Source organism: Salvelinus fontinalis, chromosome 22, assembly GCF_029448725.1.
Source record: "Salvelinus fontinalis isolate EN_2023a chromosome 22, ASM2944872v1, whole genome shotgun sequence".
NCBI lineage: Eukaryota > Metazoa > Chordata > Actinopteri > Salmoniformes > Salmonidae > Salvelinus > Salvelinus fontinalis.
Window position 1 is genome coordinate 35,627,965 of NC_074686.1, and position 14,046 is coordinate 35,642,010.

Consider the following 14,046-nt stretch of genomic DNA (forward strand, 5'->3'; position numbering starts at 1 on the left):
CACAACTGCTTGTGGTTCAGGTTTTAGTGACGACACAGCGCTTCATGAAAACTCTTATAAGGAAAAGTGGATGGCGTCGATACCTGATGATCGACTCCTTTCAGCTGTTACTATTCCAGGAACTCACGAGAGCCTAACTTTGTATGGTGGAACCCTTATACGGTGTCAGGCTTGGACCTTGGAGAACCAGCTGAAAGCAGGATTGCGGTACTTTGATTTACGTATAGAGGCCAGTATTTTCCACAACACCCTTGATGTCATGGATGGGCATATAAAACATACCAAGTTCCATGATGTACTAAACATTCTGTGGGAGTTCTTGGGCAAACATGACAGTGAGACTGTACTTTTGAGAGTGACACTGCAAGGGTTGAGTATCTGGAATGCTGGAGAATCTATCAAGGATTTGATTAAGAAATCCAAAGATAATGTATGGACAAAGACGTTGGTCCCCCACATGCGAGACGCGAGAAGGAAGATCGTCTTTGTGCAGAGTTCCAATTTCAATGTCGGAACCCTTAACCATGACACTTTCGTCACTTACGACGGATGGTTCAAAAACATTGAAAACAAGATGAAAACGATCACAAAACGTCTGAAAGAAGCTCAAAAGAATTGTGCTCATACAATTTCCTTGACTGACACCTCCACCACAGGCTTTTTCAAAGGCCCTAAAACTGTGGCCAGAGTGGTTAATGATCAGCTCAATAAGCTCTTAGGCAAACTAAAGACAGGCTCTGATAAACCAAACTGCTTGGGGGTAATCAGCATGGACTTCCCCAGTCCAGACCTCATCCAGAACATCATTGAGGTAAATAGACAACCAGGGAGCGGTTCATCTGATCACCTAGTAGAGCCTGAACCAGAGCCTGAACCAGTAGAGCCTGAACCAGTAGAGCCTGGACTAGTAGATCCTGAACCTGTAAAGCCTAAAGCAGCAGAGCCAGAACCACTAGAGCCTGAATCAGCAGAGCCTGAACCAGCAGATCCTGAACCTGCAGAGCCTGAACCAGCAGCGCCTGAAGAATCTGAACCAGCAGAGCCTGAGCCAATAGAAGAGCCTGAACCAGTAGAGACTGAACCTTCAGGGGCGACTGAACCAGTACAGCCAGAACCAGCAGAGCCTGAACCATCAGAGCCTGGGGAGCCTGAACCAGCAGAGCCTGAACCGATAGAGCCTGAACCAGTAGAGTCTGAACCAGCAGCACCGGAAGAACCTGAACCAGCAGAGTCTGAGGCAGTAGCAGAGCCTGAAACGGTAGAGCCAGAACCAGTAGAGTCTGAACCAGCAGCTCCGGAAGAACCTGAATCAGCAGAGCCTGAGACAGTAGCAGAGCCTGAACCTGTAGAACCTGGACCTTCAGGGAAGCCTGAACGAGTAGAACCTGAACCATCAGAGCCTGAACGAGCAGAGCCTGAACTGGCAGAACCTGAACCCGTAGAGTCTGAACCAGCAGCACCGGAAGAACCTGAACCAGCAGAGTCTGAGCCAGTTGAAGAGCCTGAACCAGCAGAGCCTAAACTGGTAGAGACTGAACCAGCAGCACCGGAAGAACCTGAATCAGCAGAGCCTGATCCGGCAGCAGAGCCTGAACCAGTAGTGTCTGAACCTTCAGGGAAGACTGAACCAGTAGAGCCTGAACGAGCAGAGCCTGAACCCGCAGAGCCTGAACCCACAGAGCCTGAACCCACAGAGCCTGAACCAGCAGAGAGAGAACCAGCAGAGCATGAAGAATCTGAACTAGCAGGGTCTGAACCAGCAGAGCCTGAAGAGCCTGAACCAGCAAAGCCTGAGCCAGTAGAAGAGCCTGAACCAGCAGAGCCTGAAGCAGTAGAGCCTGAAGCAGTAAAGCCGGAACCAGAAGATGAAGAACCAGTAGAGCCTGAACCTTCAGGTGAGCCTGAACCATCAGAGCCTGCACCCGCAACGCCTGAAGAACCTAAACCACCAGAACCAGAAGAGCCTGAACCAGCAGAGCCTGAACCATCAGGGGAGCCTGAACGAGTAGAGCCTGAATCAGCAGAGCCTGAACCTGCACATCCTGAACCCACAAAGCCTGAACCAGCAGAACCTGAACCAGCAGAGAGAGTACCAGCAGAGCATGAAAAAACTGAATTAGCAAGGCCTGAACCAGCAGAGCCTGAAGAGCCTGAACCAGCAGAGCCTGAGCCAGTAAAGGAGCCTGAACCATCAGAGCCTGAACAAGCAGAGCCTGAAGCAGCAGATCCTGAACCAGCAAAGGCAGAACAACTAGCAGAGCATGAAGAACCTAAACCAGCAGATAGTGGTGTGCCTGAACCAGCAGAGCCTGAGCCAGTAGAGCCTGCATCCGCAGATTCTGAACCAGCAGATCCTGAAGCAGCAGACCCTAAACCAGCAGAACCTGAACCAGCAGAGCCTGAACCAGGAGCGCCTGAACCAGCAGAGCCTGAACCAGTAGAGTCTGAACATTCAGGGAAGACAGAACCAGCAGAGCCTGATACTGCACAGCCTGAACTCACAAAGCCTGAGCCAGCAGAACCTGCATCAGCAGAAAGAGAACCAGCTGAGCATGAAGAAACAGAACTAGCAGGGCCTGAACCAGCAGAGCCTGGAGAGCCTGAACCAGCAGAGCCTGAGCTAGTAGAAGATTTTGAACCATTAGAGCTTGAACCAGCAGAGCCTGAGCCTAAAGAGCCTAAACCAGCAGAGCCTGAAGCAGCAGAGACAGAACAACTAGCAGAGCATGAAGAATCTAAACCAGCAGAACCTGGGCCTGCAGAACCTGAACCAGCTGGGCCTGAACCCGCAGAACCTAAACTATTAGAGCCTGAACCAGTAGAGCCTGAGCCAGTAGAGCCTGCACACGCAGATTCTGAACCAGCAGAGCCTGAAGCAGCAGATCCTGAACTAGCAGAGCCTGGGGAGCATGAACCAGCAGAGCCTGAACCAGCAGAACCTGAACCAGTAGAGCCTTCTGAACCAGAAGAGCCTGAACCAGGAGAGTCTGGACCAGCAGCACCGGAAGAACCTGATCCAGCAGAGCCTGAGCCAGTAGAAGAGCCTGAACCAGCAGAGCCTGAACCAGTAGAGCCGGAACCTTCAGGAGAGTCTGAGCTAGTAGAGCCTGAAACAGAAGCGCCTGAACCAGCAGAGCCTGAGCCAGTAGAGCCTGCACACGCAGATTCTGAACCAGCAGAGCCTAGAGCAGCAGATCCTGAAATAGCAGAGTCTGGGGAGCCTGAACCAATAGAGCCTGAACCAGCAGAACCTGAACCAGTAGAGCCTGAACCAGGAGAGCCTGAACCAGTAGAGTCTGAACCAGCAGCACCAGAAGAATCTGATCCAGCAGAGCCTGAGCCAGTGGAAAAGCCTGAAACAGCAGAGCCTGAACCGGTAGAGCCTGAACCAGTAGAGTCTGAACATTCAGGGAAGACAGAACCAGCAGAGCCTGATATTGCACAGCCTGAACCCACAAAGCCTGAGCCAGCAGAACCTGAACCAGCAGAGAGAGAACCAGCAGAGCATGAAGAAACAGAACTAGCAGGGCTTGAACCAGCAGAGCCTGAGCTAGTAGAAGAGCCTGAACAATTAGAGCCTGAACCAGCAGAGCCTAAGCCTACAGAGCCTGAGCCTACAGAGCCTGAACCAGCAGAGCCTGAAGCAGCAGAGACAGAACAACTAGCAGAGCATGAAGAACCTAAACCAGCAGAACCTGGGCCTGCAGAACCTGAATCAGCTGAGCCTGAACCCGCAGAACCTAAACTATTAGAGCCTGAACCAGCAGAGCCTGAGCCAGTAGAGCCTGCCCCTGCAGATTCTGAACCAGCAGAGCCTGAAGCAGCAGATCCTGAATTAGCAGAGCCTGGGGAGCCTGAACCAGAAGAGCCTGAACCAGCAGAACCTGAACCAGGAGAGCCTGAACCGGTAGAGCCTGAACCAGGAGAGTCTGGACCAGCAGCACCAGAAGAACCTGATCCAGCAGAGCCTGAGCCAGTAGAAGAGCCTGAACCAGTAGAGCCGGAACCTTCAGGAGAGTCTGAGCAAGTAGAGCCTGAAACAGAAGTGCCTGAACCAGCAGAGCATGAGCCAGTAGAGCCTGCACACGCAGATTCTGAACCAGCAGAGCCTGAAGTAGCAGATCCTGAAATAGCAGAGCCTGGGGAGCCTGAACCAGCAGAGCCTGAACCTGTAGAGCCTGAACCAGGAGAGCCTGAACCAGTAGAGTATGAACCTGTAGAGCCTGAACCAGGAGAGCCTGAACCAGCAGAGCCTGAACCTGTAGAGCCTGAACCAGGAGAGCCTGAACCAGTAGAGTCTGAACCTGTAGAGCCTGAACCAGGAGAGCCTGAACCATCAGAACCTGAACCTGTAGAGCCTGAACCAGGAGAGCCTGAACCAGTAGAAGAGCCTGAACCAGCAGAGCCTGAACCAGTAGAGCCGGAACCTTCAGGAGAGTCTGAGCTAGTAGAGCCTGAAACAGAAGAGCCTGAACCAGCAGAAACTGAACCCGCAGTACCTGAACCAGTCGAGCCTGAACCAACAGAGCCTGAGTCATCAGTGCCTGCACCCGCAGATTCTGAACCAGTAGAGCCTCAACCAACAGAGCCTGAGCCAGCAATGCCTAATTCAGCAGAGTCGGAACCAGCAGAGTCTGAACTAGTAGAGCCTGAAACAGAAGAGCCTGAACCAGCAGAGACTGAACCAGTTAAGCCTGAACCAACAGAGCCTGAGCTATCAGAGCCTGCATCCGCAGATTCTGAACCAGTAGAGCCTGAACCAGCAGAGCCTGAACTAGCAGAGCCTGAACCAGCAAAGCCGGAACCATCAGATAATGACCCGGGCAGAGCCTGATCCAGTAGAGCCTGAACCTTCAGGGGAGCCTGAACCAGTAGAACCTGAACCAACAGAGCCTTGGGAGCCTGAACCTCCAGGGGATCCTGAAGAACCTAAGGAAAAACCTAGGAAGAAGAAGAAGAAATGTCATAAGAAACATAAGACTAACATATAAGTATTAACATACAATTCAGTTATTGTCCAATGAATCTCAGACCTGTGCCCAAACCCCCCAGAAATATATACAATCTAAAATCTTCCAAACATTTATTTGTCTAGACTTCCATTGTGTTCTGAGGCCATAGTAAGAGGCAGCTAAATAGAGTGTAGTTGATGTGTTGTGAGAAGAGAGTTCCACACTTCTAATACAGTTTGAAACAATATACAGCAGAGGTGTCAAACTCATTCCACAGAGGGCCTAGAGTCTGCAGCTTAGACAACCAGTGGAGGGGAGTTCCTTACTAATGTTTGACCTTATTATATCAATTAAGTACAAGGGGGAAGCAAAAACCCGCAGACACCCGGCCGTCCGTGGAACGAGTTTGACATGTGATATACAATATATCTAGTTCCTCTTTATGTACATTACAATTACGGTTGGCTCTCTTCTTCAATATTACATGTACATTTCACCTCAATAACATTTGAAATAAAGATTAAACCAATACATTTATCTGCTCTTCCTTCATGTACATCTGCATCAACTGAACCGACTAGGCTAGAGCGAGAGCTAGAGTTGCTTGAGTGAGAGTGTGAGAAGCAACCAGTAAACGTGAGTTCCCCCTCTGCTGGCAGCAACACTGTCATTCCAATACACAGTCTGATGGTTCGAGTACAATTGCAATTGCATGTTTAATAGAGAAGACAAATGTTACACTGCCTTGCAGTTGAAGACATGATGTTTACTGGTAAATTAACACATCTGCACTTGGGACTCTTTGATGATTTGTTCCCCACCCAAAGAATATTGCAACTTCTAACTCATAACTAAACCCACAGTCAGTAACTCCTAGAGAATTAAATGTAACAGTACTACTGGAAATAAAACGTTACATTAATGTTGTCTTCAAGATGACCAGATCCTCCCTCTTGAAATGTACAGTTGAAGTCGGAAGTTTACATACACTTAGGTTGGAGTCATTAAAACTCATTTTTCAACCACTCCACAAACGTCTTGTTAACAAACTATAGTTTGTCGGTTAGGACATCTACTTTGTGCATGACACAAGTCATTTTTCCAACAATTGTTTACAGACAGATTATTTCACTTATCACAATTCCAGTGGGTCAGAAATTTACATACACTAAGTTGACTATGCCTTTAAACAGCTTGGACAATTCCAGAAAATTATGTCATGGCTTTAGAAGCTTCTGGTAGGCTAATTGACATCATTTGAGTCAATTGGAGGTGTACCTGTGGATGTATTTCAAGGCCTACCTTCAAACTCAGTCCCTCTTTGCTTGATATCATGGGAAAATCAAAAGAAATCAGCCAAGACTTCAGAAACAAAATTGTAGACCTCCACAAGTCTGGTTCATCCTGGGGAGAAATTTCCAAATGCCTGAAGGTACCACGTTCATCTGTACAAACAATAGTACGCAAGTATAAACACCATTGGACCACGCAGCCGTCGTACCACTCAGGAAGGAGACGCGTTCTGCCTCCTAGAGATTAACGTACTTTGGTGCGAAAAGTGTGAATCAATCCCAGAACAACAACAAAGGACCTTGTGAAGATGCTGGAGGAAACAGGTACAAAAGTATCTATATCCACTGTAAAACGAGTCCTATATCGACATAACCTGAAAGGCCGCTCAGCAAGGAAGAAGCCACTGCTCCAAAACCGCTATAAAAAAGCCGGTCTATGGTTTGCAACTGCACATGAGGACAAAGATCGTACTTTTTGGAGAAATGTCCTGGTCTAATGAAACAAAAATAGAACTGTTTGGCCATAATGACCATTGTTATTGTTGGAAGAAAAAGGGGGGGCTTGCAAGCCGAAGAACACCATCCCAACCGTGAAGCACGGGGGTGGCTGCATCATGTTGTGGGGGTGCTTGGTTGCAGGAGGGACTGGTGCACTTCACAAAATAGATGGCATCATGAGGCAGGGAAAATTATGTGGATATATTGAAGCAACATCTCAAGACATCAGTCAGGAAGTTAACACATGGTTGCAAATGGGTTTACCAAATGGACAATGACGCCAAGCAAACTTCCAAAGTTGTGGAAAAATGGCTTAAGGACAACAAAGTCAAGGTATAGGCGTGGCCATTACAAAGCCCTCAGTTACACAGTTTTGTCAGGAGGAATGGGCCAAAAATCACCCAACTTATTGTGGGTAGCTTGTGGAAGGCTGCATGGAATGTTTGACCCAAGTTCAACGATTTAAAGGCAATGCTACCAAATACTAATTGAGTGTATGTAAACTTCTGACCCACTGGGAATGTGATGAAAGAAATAAAAGCTGAAATAAATCATTCCCTCTACTATTATTCTGACATTTCACATTCTTAAAATGAAGTGGTGATCCTAACTGACCTAAGACAGGGACTTTTTACCAGGATTAAATGTCAGGAATTGTAAAAAACTGAGTTTAAATGTATTTGGCTAAGGTGTATGTAAACTTCTGACTTCAACTGTATCTATTCAAAGATTTGAGGTTTATAATCTCTTTCTGTGTTGAAAAAGGAAATAAGTTTTAAAAAAGTCATACAGCAGAGTTTCTGAAACGTTCTCTTGAAATGTAAGTCACAAACAATTAGATATGTCCAGCAGACAGACAGATATTATTCATTGTAATGCATACATTATGATCCATACGAAAATAGCCGATGCATTAAAACTTCTTATGGCTGCAATTCCGCTACCGGGATCGATATGACAACAGCCAGTGAAAGTGCAGGGCGCCAAATTCAAACAACAGAAATCTCATAATTAAAAATCCTCAAACATACATGTGTCTTATATTATTTTAAAGGTAATCTTGTTGTTAATTCCACCAAAGTGTCAGATTTCAAATATGCTTTTCAGCGAAAGCACTACAAATGATTATGTTAGGTCACCACAAAACCACAATAAGTACCGCCATTTTTCCAGCGAAAGATAGCAGTCAGAAAAAGCAGAAATAGAGATAAAATTAATCACTAACCTTTGATTATCTTCACCAGATGACACTCATAGGACTTCATGTTACACAATACATGCATGTTTTGTTTGATAAAGTTCGTATTTATATAAAATAATCGGAGTTTACATTGGCGCGTTACATTCACTAGTTCCAAAAACATCAAGTGATTTTGCATAGCCACATCGTTTCAACAGAAATACTCATCATAAATGTAGATGATAATACAAGTTATACACATGGAATTATAGATATACCTCTCCTTAATGCAACCGCTGTGTCAGATTTCAAAAAAACTTTACGGAAAAAGCAAATCATGCAATAATCTGAGACGAAGCTCAGAACAATAGCCAAATTAGCCGCCATGTTGGGGTCAACAGAAACCAGGAAATACATGATAAATGTTTCCTTACCTTTGATGAACTTCATCAGAATGCAGTCCTAGGAATCCCAGGTCCACAATAAATGCTTGATTTGTTCGATAATGTCCGTTATTTATGTCCAATTAGCTACTTTGATTCGCGCGTTTGGTAAACAATTCCAAAGTCACAAAGCGCGTCCACTATAACGTGACGAAATGTCCAAAAGTTCCATAACAGTCAGTAGAAACATGTCAAACGATGTACTGAATCAATCTTTAGAATGTTGTTAACATACATCTTGAATAACGTTCCAACCGGAGAATTAGATTGACTTCAGTTGAGCGATGGAACGGAGATGACTATCACGTGAACGCGCATGGTCAGCTCGTGGCAGTGGTGACTAATTCCTGTCTCCTTCGCCTTCACATTAGAGTCATCAGACAAAGTTCTATTGACTGTTGACATCTAGTGGAAGCCGTAGGAAGTGAAAACTCATCAATATCTCGCTGTAATTTCAATGAGAGCTTGGTTGAAAATCTAGCACCCTCAGAAAAAATACAAACAGGAAGTGGAACTTCTCCGGTTTTTGCCTGCCATATGAGTTCTGTTATACTCACAGACATAATTCAAACAGTTTTAGAAACTTCAGAGTGTTTTCTATCCAATACTAATAATAATATGCAAATATGACCAACTATGACTGAGGAACAGGCCGTTTCCTCTGGGCACCTCTGTGCACCTTTCATCCAAGCTACACAATACTGCCCCTGCAGCCATAAGAACTTAATCAGGTACTGCATAACAGGATTTTCTGAGTGCTCTTGAGAATGGAATATGAAAAACAACTCAGACACATGCCTACATGATGAAGTCAGGTAAGAGCTTCACGCATACAGTGCAGATAAAGGGTGTATTGTTCTGTCACATAGCTCATCAGACCACACAGGTGACTTCTCTGTCTGGTCGAACACGGGCTGGCTGGGCTGGGTCAAAGTTTCTACAAACATTGAGTTGGCCTTTATCCACCTTTTATGGTGTAGGAAAATGTAGAGTAGTTATGTTCCACCATTGTCAATGGAATCTCAAATGCGTATTTCCTTATTTTGATTATGGACCATACAATGGCTCTATAGGCGGTAGATAATAGACAGTGCACTATAATAGTATTTATGACAGTGTAAAGCTCACCAAGATTACCAGCCTTTTCCCCCTTGATGTCATCAACAACCCTTAGAAAGGACATTTTAATTATTGGGTGTAGCAAATGTTTCTGTAATGATGAAGGAAACGATCCAAAGCTTAAAAAAAAGTCCAACAACTCTCTCATCATCATCCTCATCCTTATCATCTTTTGGTAAACATTTTTGTGATCTATATGAACTTATCATGGGGTACAGTATCATGGGATGGGATGTATTAGTGTGTGTGGATGTTCACGTGTGACTTAAGGCAGGACAGGGACAGAAAAGGATGCAAATTCCTTCTACTGTAGTATCTTTATGGAAATTTGTGAGCCACAAAGACGGTTCCACGAACTTGATCATAGTTAACCTCTCCTACCAACTGGGGGATTAGAATACTATACAACACCTTTACAGGTAAGGAAATATCATCAATTTATTTTTTTTTCATCGACAATTTGGCTGATTGAAAATTACTGTTGAGAATAGTTTGATAACTGTCAGATCACTTTCAATTGTGTGATTATTTGGCCTTGTGGCTTCTGAGGGGATCTATATATATATATATATATATATATATATATATATATATATATATATATATTAAGAGCTAAAACAATTCTCACAATGTGAGTTTAGCTATTGCATTCCATGGGTTTGTAAGTTTCGTATGTAGTCATTGTTATACAGTAAAGGAGTTTAGTATGTAGTCATTGTTTTACAGTAAAGGAGTTTAGTATATAGTCATTGTTTTACAGTAAAGGAGTTTAGTATGTAGTCATTGTTTTACAGTAAAGGAGTTTAGTATATAGTCATTGTTTTACAGTAAAGGAGTTTAGTATGTAGTCATTGTTTTACAGTAAAGGAGTTTAGTATTTAGTCATTATTATACAGTAAAGCACTTTAATATGTAGTCATTGTTATACAATAAAATAGATGTGTATTTCCATATCCACTCTTTCCTTTCCCCAGACTGGTTTCATTGAGAATACTACAACCATGGGCTTCCCTCTGTGCCTATGTCTTCTCTCTTTGTAAGTAAGAGTTATCTGCTTCAGTACTCTTTTTTTGCCACATGGAGTTCGCCATAAAAAGGAAAATGACATTATCATAATATTAATGTAGGTTGATAGAAGATTGATTTTATGTCTCTTCACTTTCAGGATTTTCACAACTGCTTGTGGTTCAGGTTTTAGTGACGACACAGCGCTTCATGAAAACTCTTATAAGGAAAAGTGGATGGCGTCGATACCTGATGATCGACTCCTTTCAGCTGTTACTATTCCAGGAACTCACGAGAGCCTAACTTTGTATGGTGGAACTCTTATACAGTGTCAGGCTTGGACCTTGGAGAACCAGCTGAAAGCAGGATTGCGGTACTTTGATTTACGTATAGAGGCCAGTATTTTCCACAACACCCTTGATGTCATGGATGGGCATATAAAACATACCAAGTTCCATGATGTGCTAAACATTCTGTGGGAGTTCTTGGGCAAACATGACAGTGAGACTGTACTTTTGAGAGTGACACTGCAAGGGTTGAGTATCTGGAATGCTGGAGAATCTATCAAGGATTTGATTAAGAAATCAAAAGATAATGTATGGACAAAGACGTTGGTCCCCCACATGCGAGACGCGAGAAGGAAGATCATCTTTGTGCAGAGTACCAATTTCAATGTCGGAACCCTTAACCATAACACTTTCGTCACTTACGATGGATGGTTCAAAAACATTGAAAACAAGATGAAAACGATCACAAAACGTCTGAAAGAAGCTCAAAAGAATTGTGCTCATACAATTTCCTTGTCTGACACATCTGCCACAGGCTTTTTCAAAGGCCCTAAAACTGTGGCCAGAGTGGTTAATGATCAGCTCAATAAGCTCTTAGGTAAACTAAAGACAGGCTCTGATAAACCAAACTGCTTGGGGGTAATCAGCATGGACTTCCCCAGTCCAGACCTCATCCAGAACATCATTGAGGTAAATAGACAACCAGGGAGCGGTTCATCTGATCACCTAGTAGAGCCTGAACCAGAGCCTGAACCAGAGCCTGAACCAGCAGAGCCTGAGCCAGTAGAAGAGCCTGAACCAGCAGAGCCTGAACCAGCAGAGCCTGAGCCAGTAGAAGAGCCTGAACCAGCAGAGCCTGAAACAGCAGAGCCTGAACCAGCAGAGCCTGAGCCAGTAGAAGAGCCTGAACCAGTAGAAGAGGCTGAACCAGTAGAAGAGCCTGAACCAGTAGAAGAGCCTGAACCAGTAGAGCCTGAACCAGTAGAAGAGCCTGAACCTGCAGAACCTGAACCAGTAGAGCCTGAGCCAGTAGAAGAGCCTGAAGCTGCAGAACCTGAACCAGTAGAGCCTGAACCAGCAGAGCCTGAGCCAGTAGAAGAGCCTGAACCAGCAGAGCCTGAGCCAGCAGAGCCTGAGCCAGTAGAAGAGCCTGAACCAGTAGAGCCTGAACCAGTAGAAGAGCCTGAACCTGCAGAACCTGAACCAGTAGAGCCTGAGCCAGTAGAAGAGCCTGAAGCTGCAGAATCTGAACCAGTAGAGCCTGAACCAGCAGAGCCTGAGCCAGTAGAAGAGCCTGAACCAGCAGAGTCTGAGCCAGCAGAGCCTGAGCCAGTAGAAGAGCCTGAACCAGTAGAGCCTGAACCAGTAGAAGAGCCTGAACCTGCAGAACCTGAACCAGTAGAACCTGAGCCAGTAGAAGAGCCTGAACCTGCAGAACCTGAACCAGTAGAGCCTGAGCCAGTAGAAGAGCCTGAACCTGCAGAACCTGAACCAGTAGAGCCTGAACCAGCAGAGCCTGAGCCAGTAGAGCCTGAACCAGCAGAGCCTGAGCCAGCAGAGCCTGAGCCAGTAGAAAAGCCTGAACCAGCAGAGCCTGAACTCGCAGAACCTGAACCAGTAGAGCCTGAACCAGCAGAGCCTGAACCTGCAGAGCTTGGACCAGTAGAGCCTGAGCCAGCAGAGCCTGAGCCAGTAGAAGAGCCTGAACCAGTAGAAGAGCCTGAGCCAGTAGAGCCTGACGCAGTAGAGCCTGAACCAGCAGAGCCTGAACCAGCAGAGCCTGAGCCAGTAGAGCCTGAACCAGTAGAACAGCTTGGACCAGCAGAGCCTGAACCAGCAGAGCTTGAAGAATCTGAACCAGCAGAGCCTGAACCAGCAGAGCCTGAAGAACCTGAACCAGTAGAGCCTGAACCAGCAGAGCCTGTACCAGTAGATTCTCAACCTTCAGGGGAGCCTGAACCAGTAGAGCCTGAACCAGCAGAGCCTGAGCCAGTAGAGCCTGAACCAGCAGAGCCTGAACCAGCAGAGCCTGAGCCAGTAGAGCCTGAACCAGCAGAGCCTTGGGTGCCTGAACCTCCAGAGGATCCTGAAGAAACTAAGGGAAAACCTGGGAAGAAGAAGAAGAAATGTCATAAGAAACATAAGACTAACATATAAGTATTAACATACAATTCAGTTATTGTCCAATGAAACTCAGACCTATGCCCAAACCCCCCAAAAATATATACAATGTAAAATCTTCCAAACATTTATTTGTCTAGACTTCCATTGTGTTCTGAGGCCATAGTAAGAGGCAGCTAAATAGAGTGTAGTTGATGTGTGGTGAGAAGAGAGTTCCACACTTCTAGTACAGTTTGAAACAATATACAGCAGAGGAGTCAAACTCATTCCACAGAGGGCCTAGAGTCTGCAGCTTAGACAACCAGTGGAGGGGAGTTCCTTACTAATGTTTGACCTTATTATATCAATTAAGTACAAGGGGGAAGCAAAAACCCGCAGACACTCGGCCGTCCGTGGAACGAGTTTGACACGTGATATACAATATATCTGGTTCTTCTTTATGTACATTACAATTACGGTTGGCTCTCTTCTTCAATATTACATGTACATTTCACCTCAATAACATTTGAAATAAAGATTAAACCAATACATTTATCTGCTCTTCCTTCATGTACATCTGCATCAACTGAACCGACTAGGCTAGAGCGAGAGCTAGAGTTGCTTGAGTGAGAGTGTGAGAAGCAACCAGTAAACGTGAGTTCCCCCTCTGCTGGCAGCAACACTGTCATTCCAATACACAGTCTGATGGTTCGAGTACAATTGCAATTGCATGTTTAATAGAGAAGACAAATGTTACACTGCCTTGCAGTTGAAGACGTGATGGTTACTGGTAAATTAACACATCTGCACTTGGGACTCTTTGATGATTTGTTCCCCACCCAAAGAATATTGCAACTTCTAACTCATAACTAAACCCACAGTCAGTAACTCCTAGAGAATTAAATGTAACAGTACTACTGGAAATAAAACTTTACATTAATGTTGTCTTCAAGATGACCAGATCCTCCCTCTTGAAATGTATCTATTCAAAGATTTGGGGTTTATAATCGTTTTCTGCGACGAAACAGGAAATACGTTTTTTTTTTAAACGTCATACAGCAGTTTCTAAAAGTGTCTCTTGAAAGGTAAGTCAAAAACAATTAGATATGTCCAGCAGACAGACAGATATTATTCATTGTAATGCATACATTATGATCCATAAGAAAATAG

General features: G+C 45.0%; 1 protein-coding gene across 1 annotated transcript; it reads left to right on the top strand.

The window, feature by feature from the left end:
* Nucleotides 1-5,449, top strand: LOC129820251 (titin-like). Its single transcript, XM_055877291.1, has one exon. It carries the CDS (start codon nucleotides 71-73, stop codon nucleotides 4,832-4,834), a length of 4,764 nt encoding a protein of 1,587 aa, XP_055733266.1. The 5' UTR covers nucleotides 1-70; the 3' UTR covers nucleotides 4,835-5,449.
* Nucleotides 5,450-14,046: the final 8,597 nt, after the last annotated feature.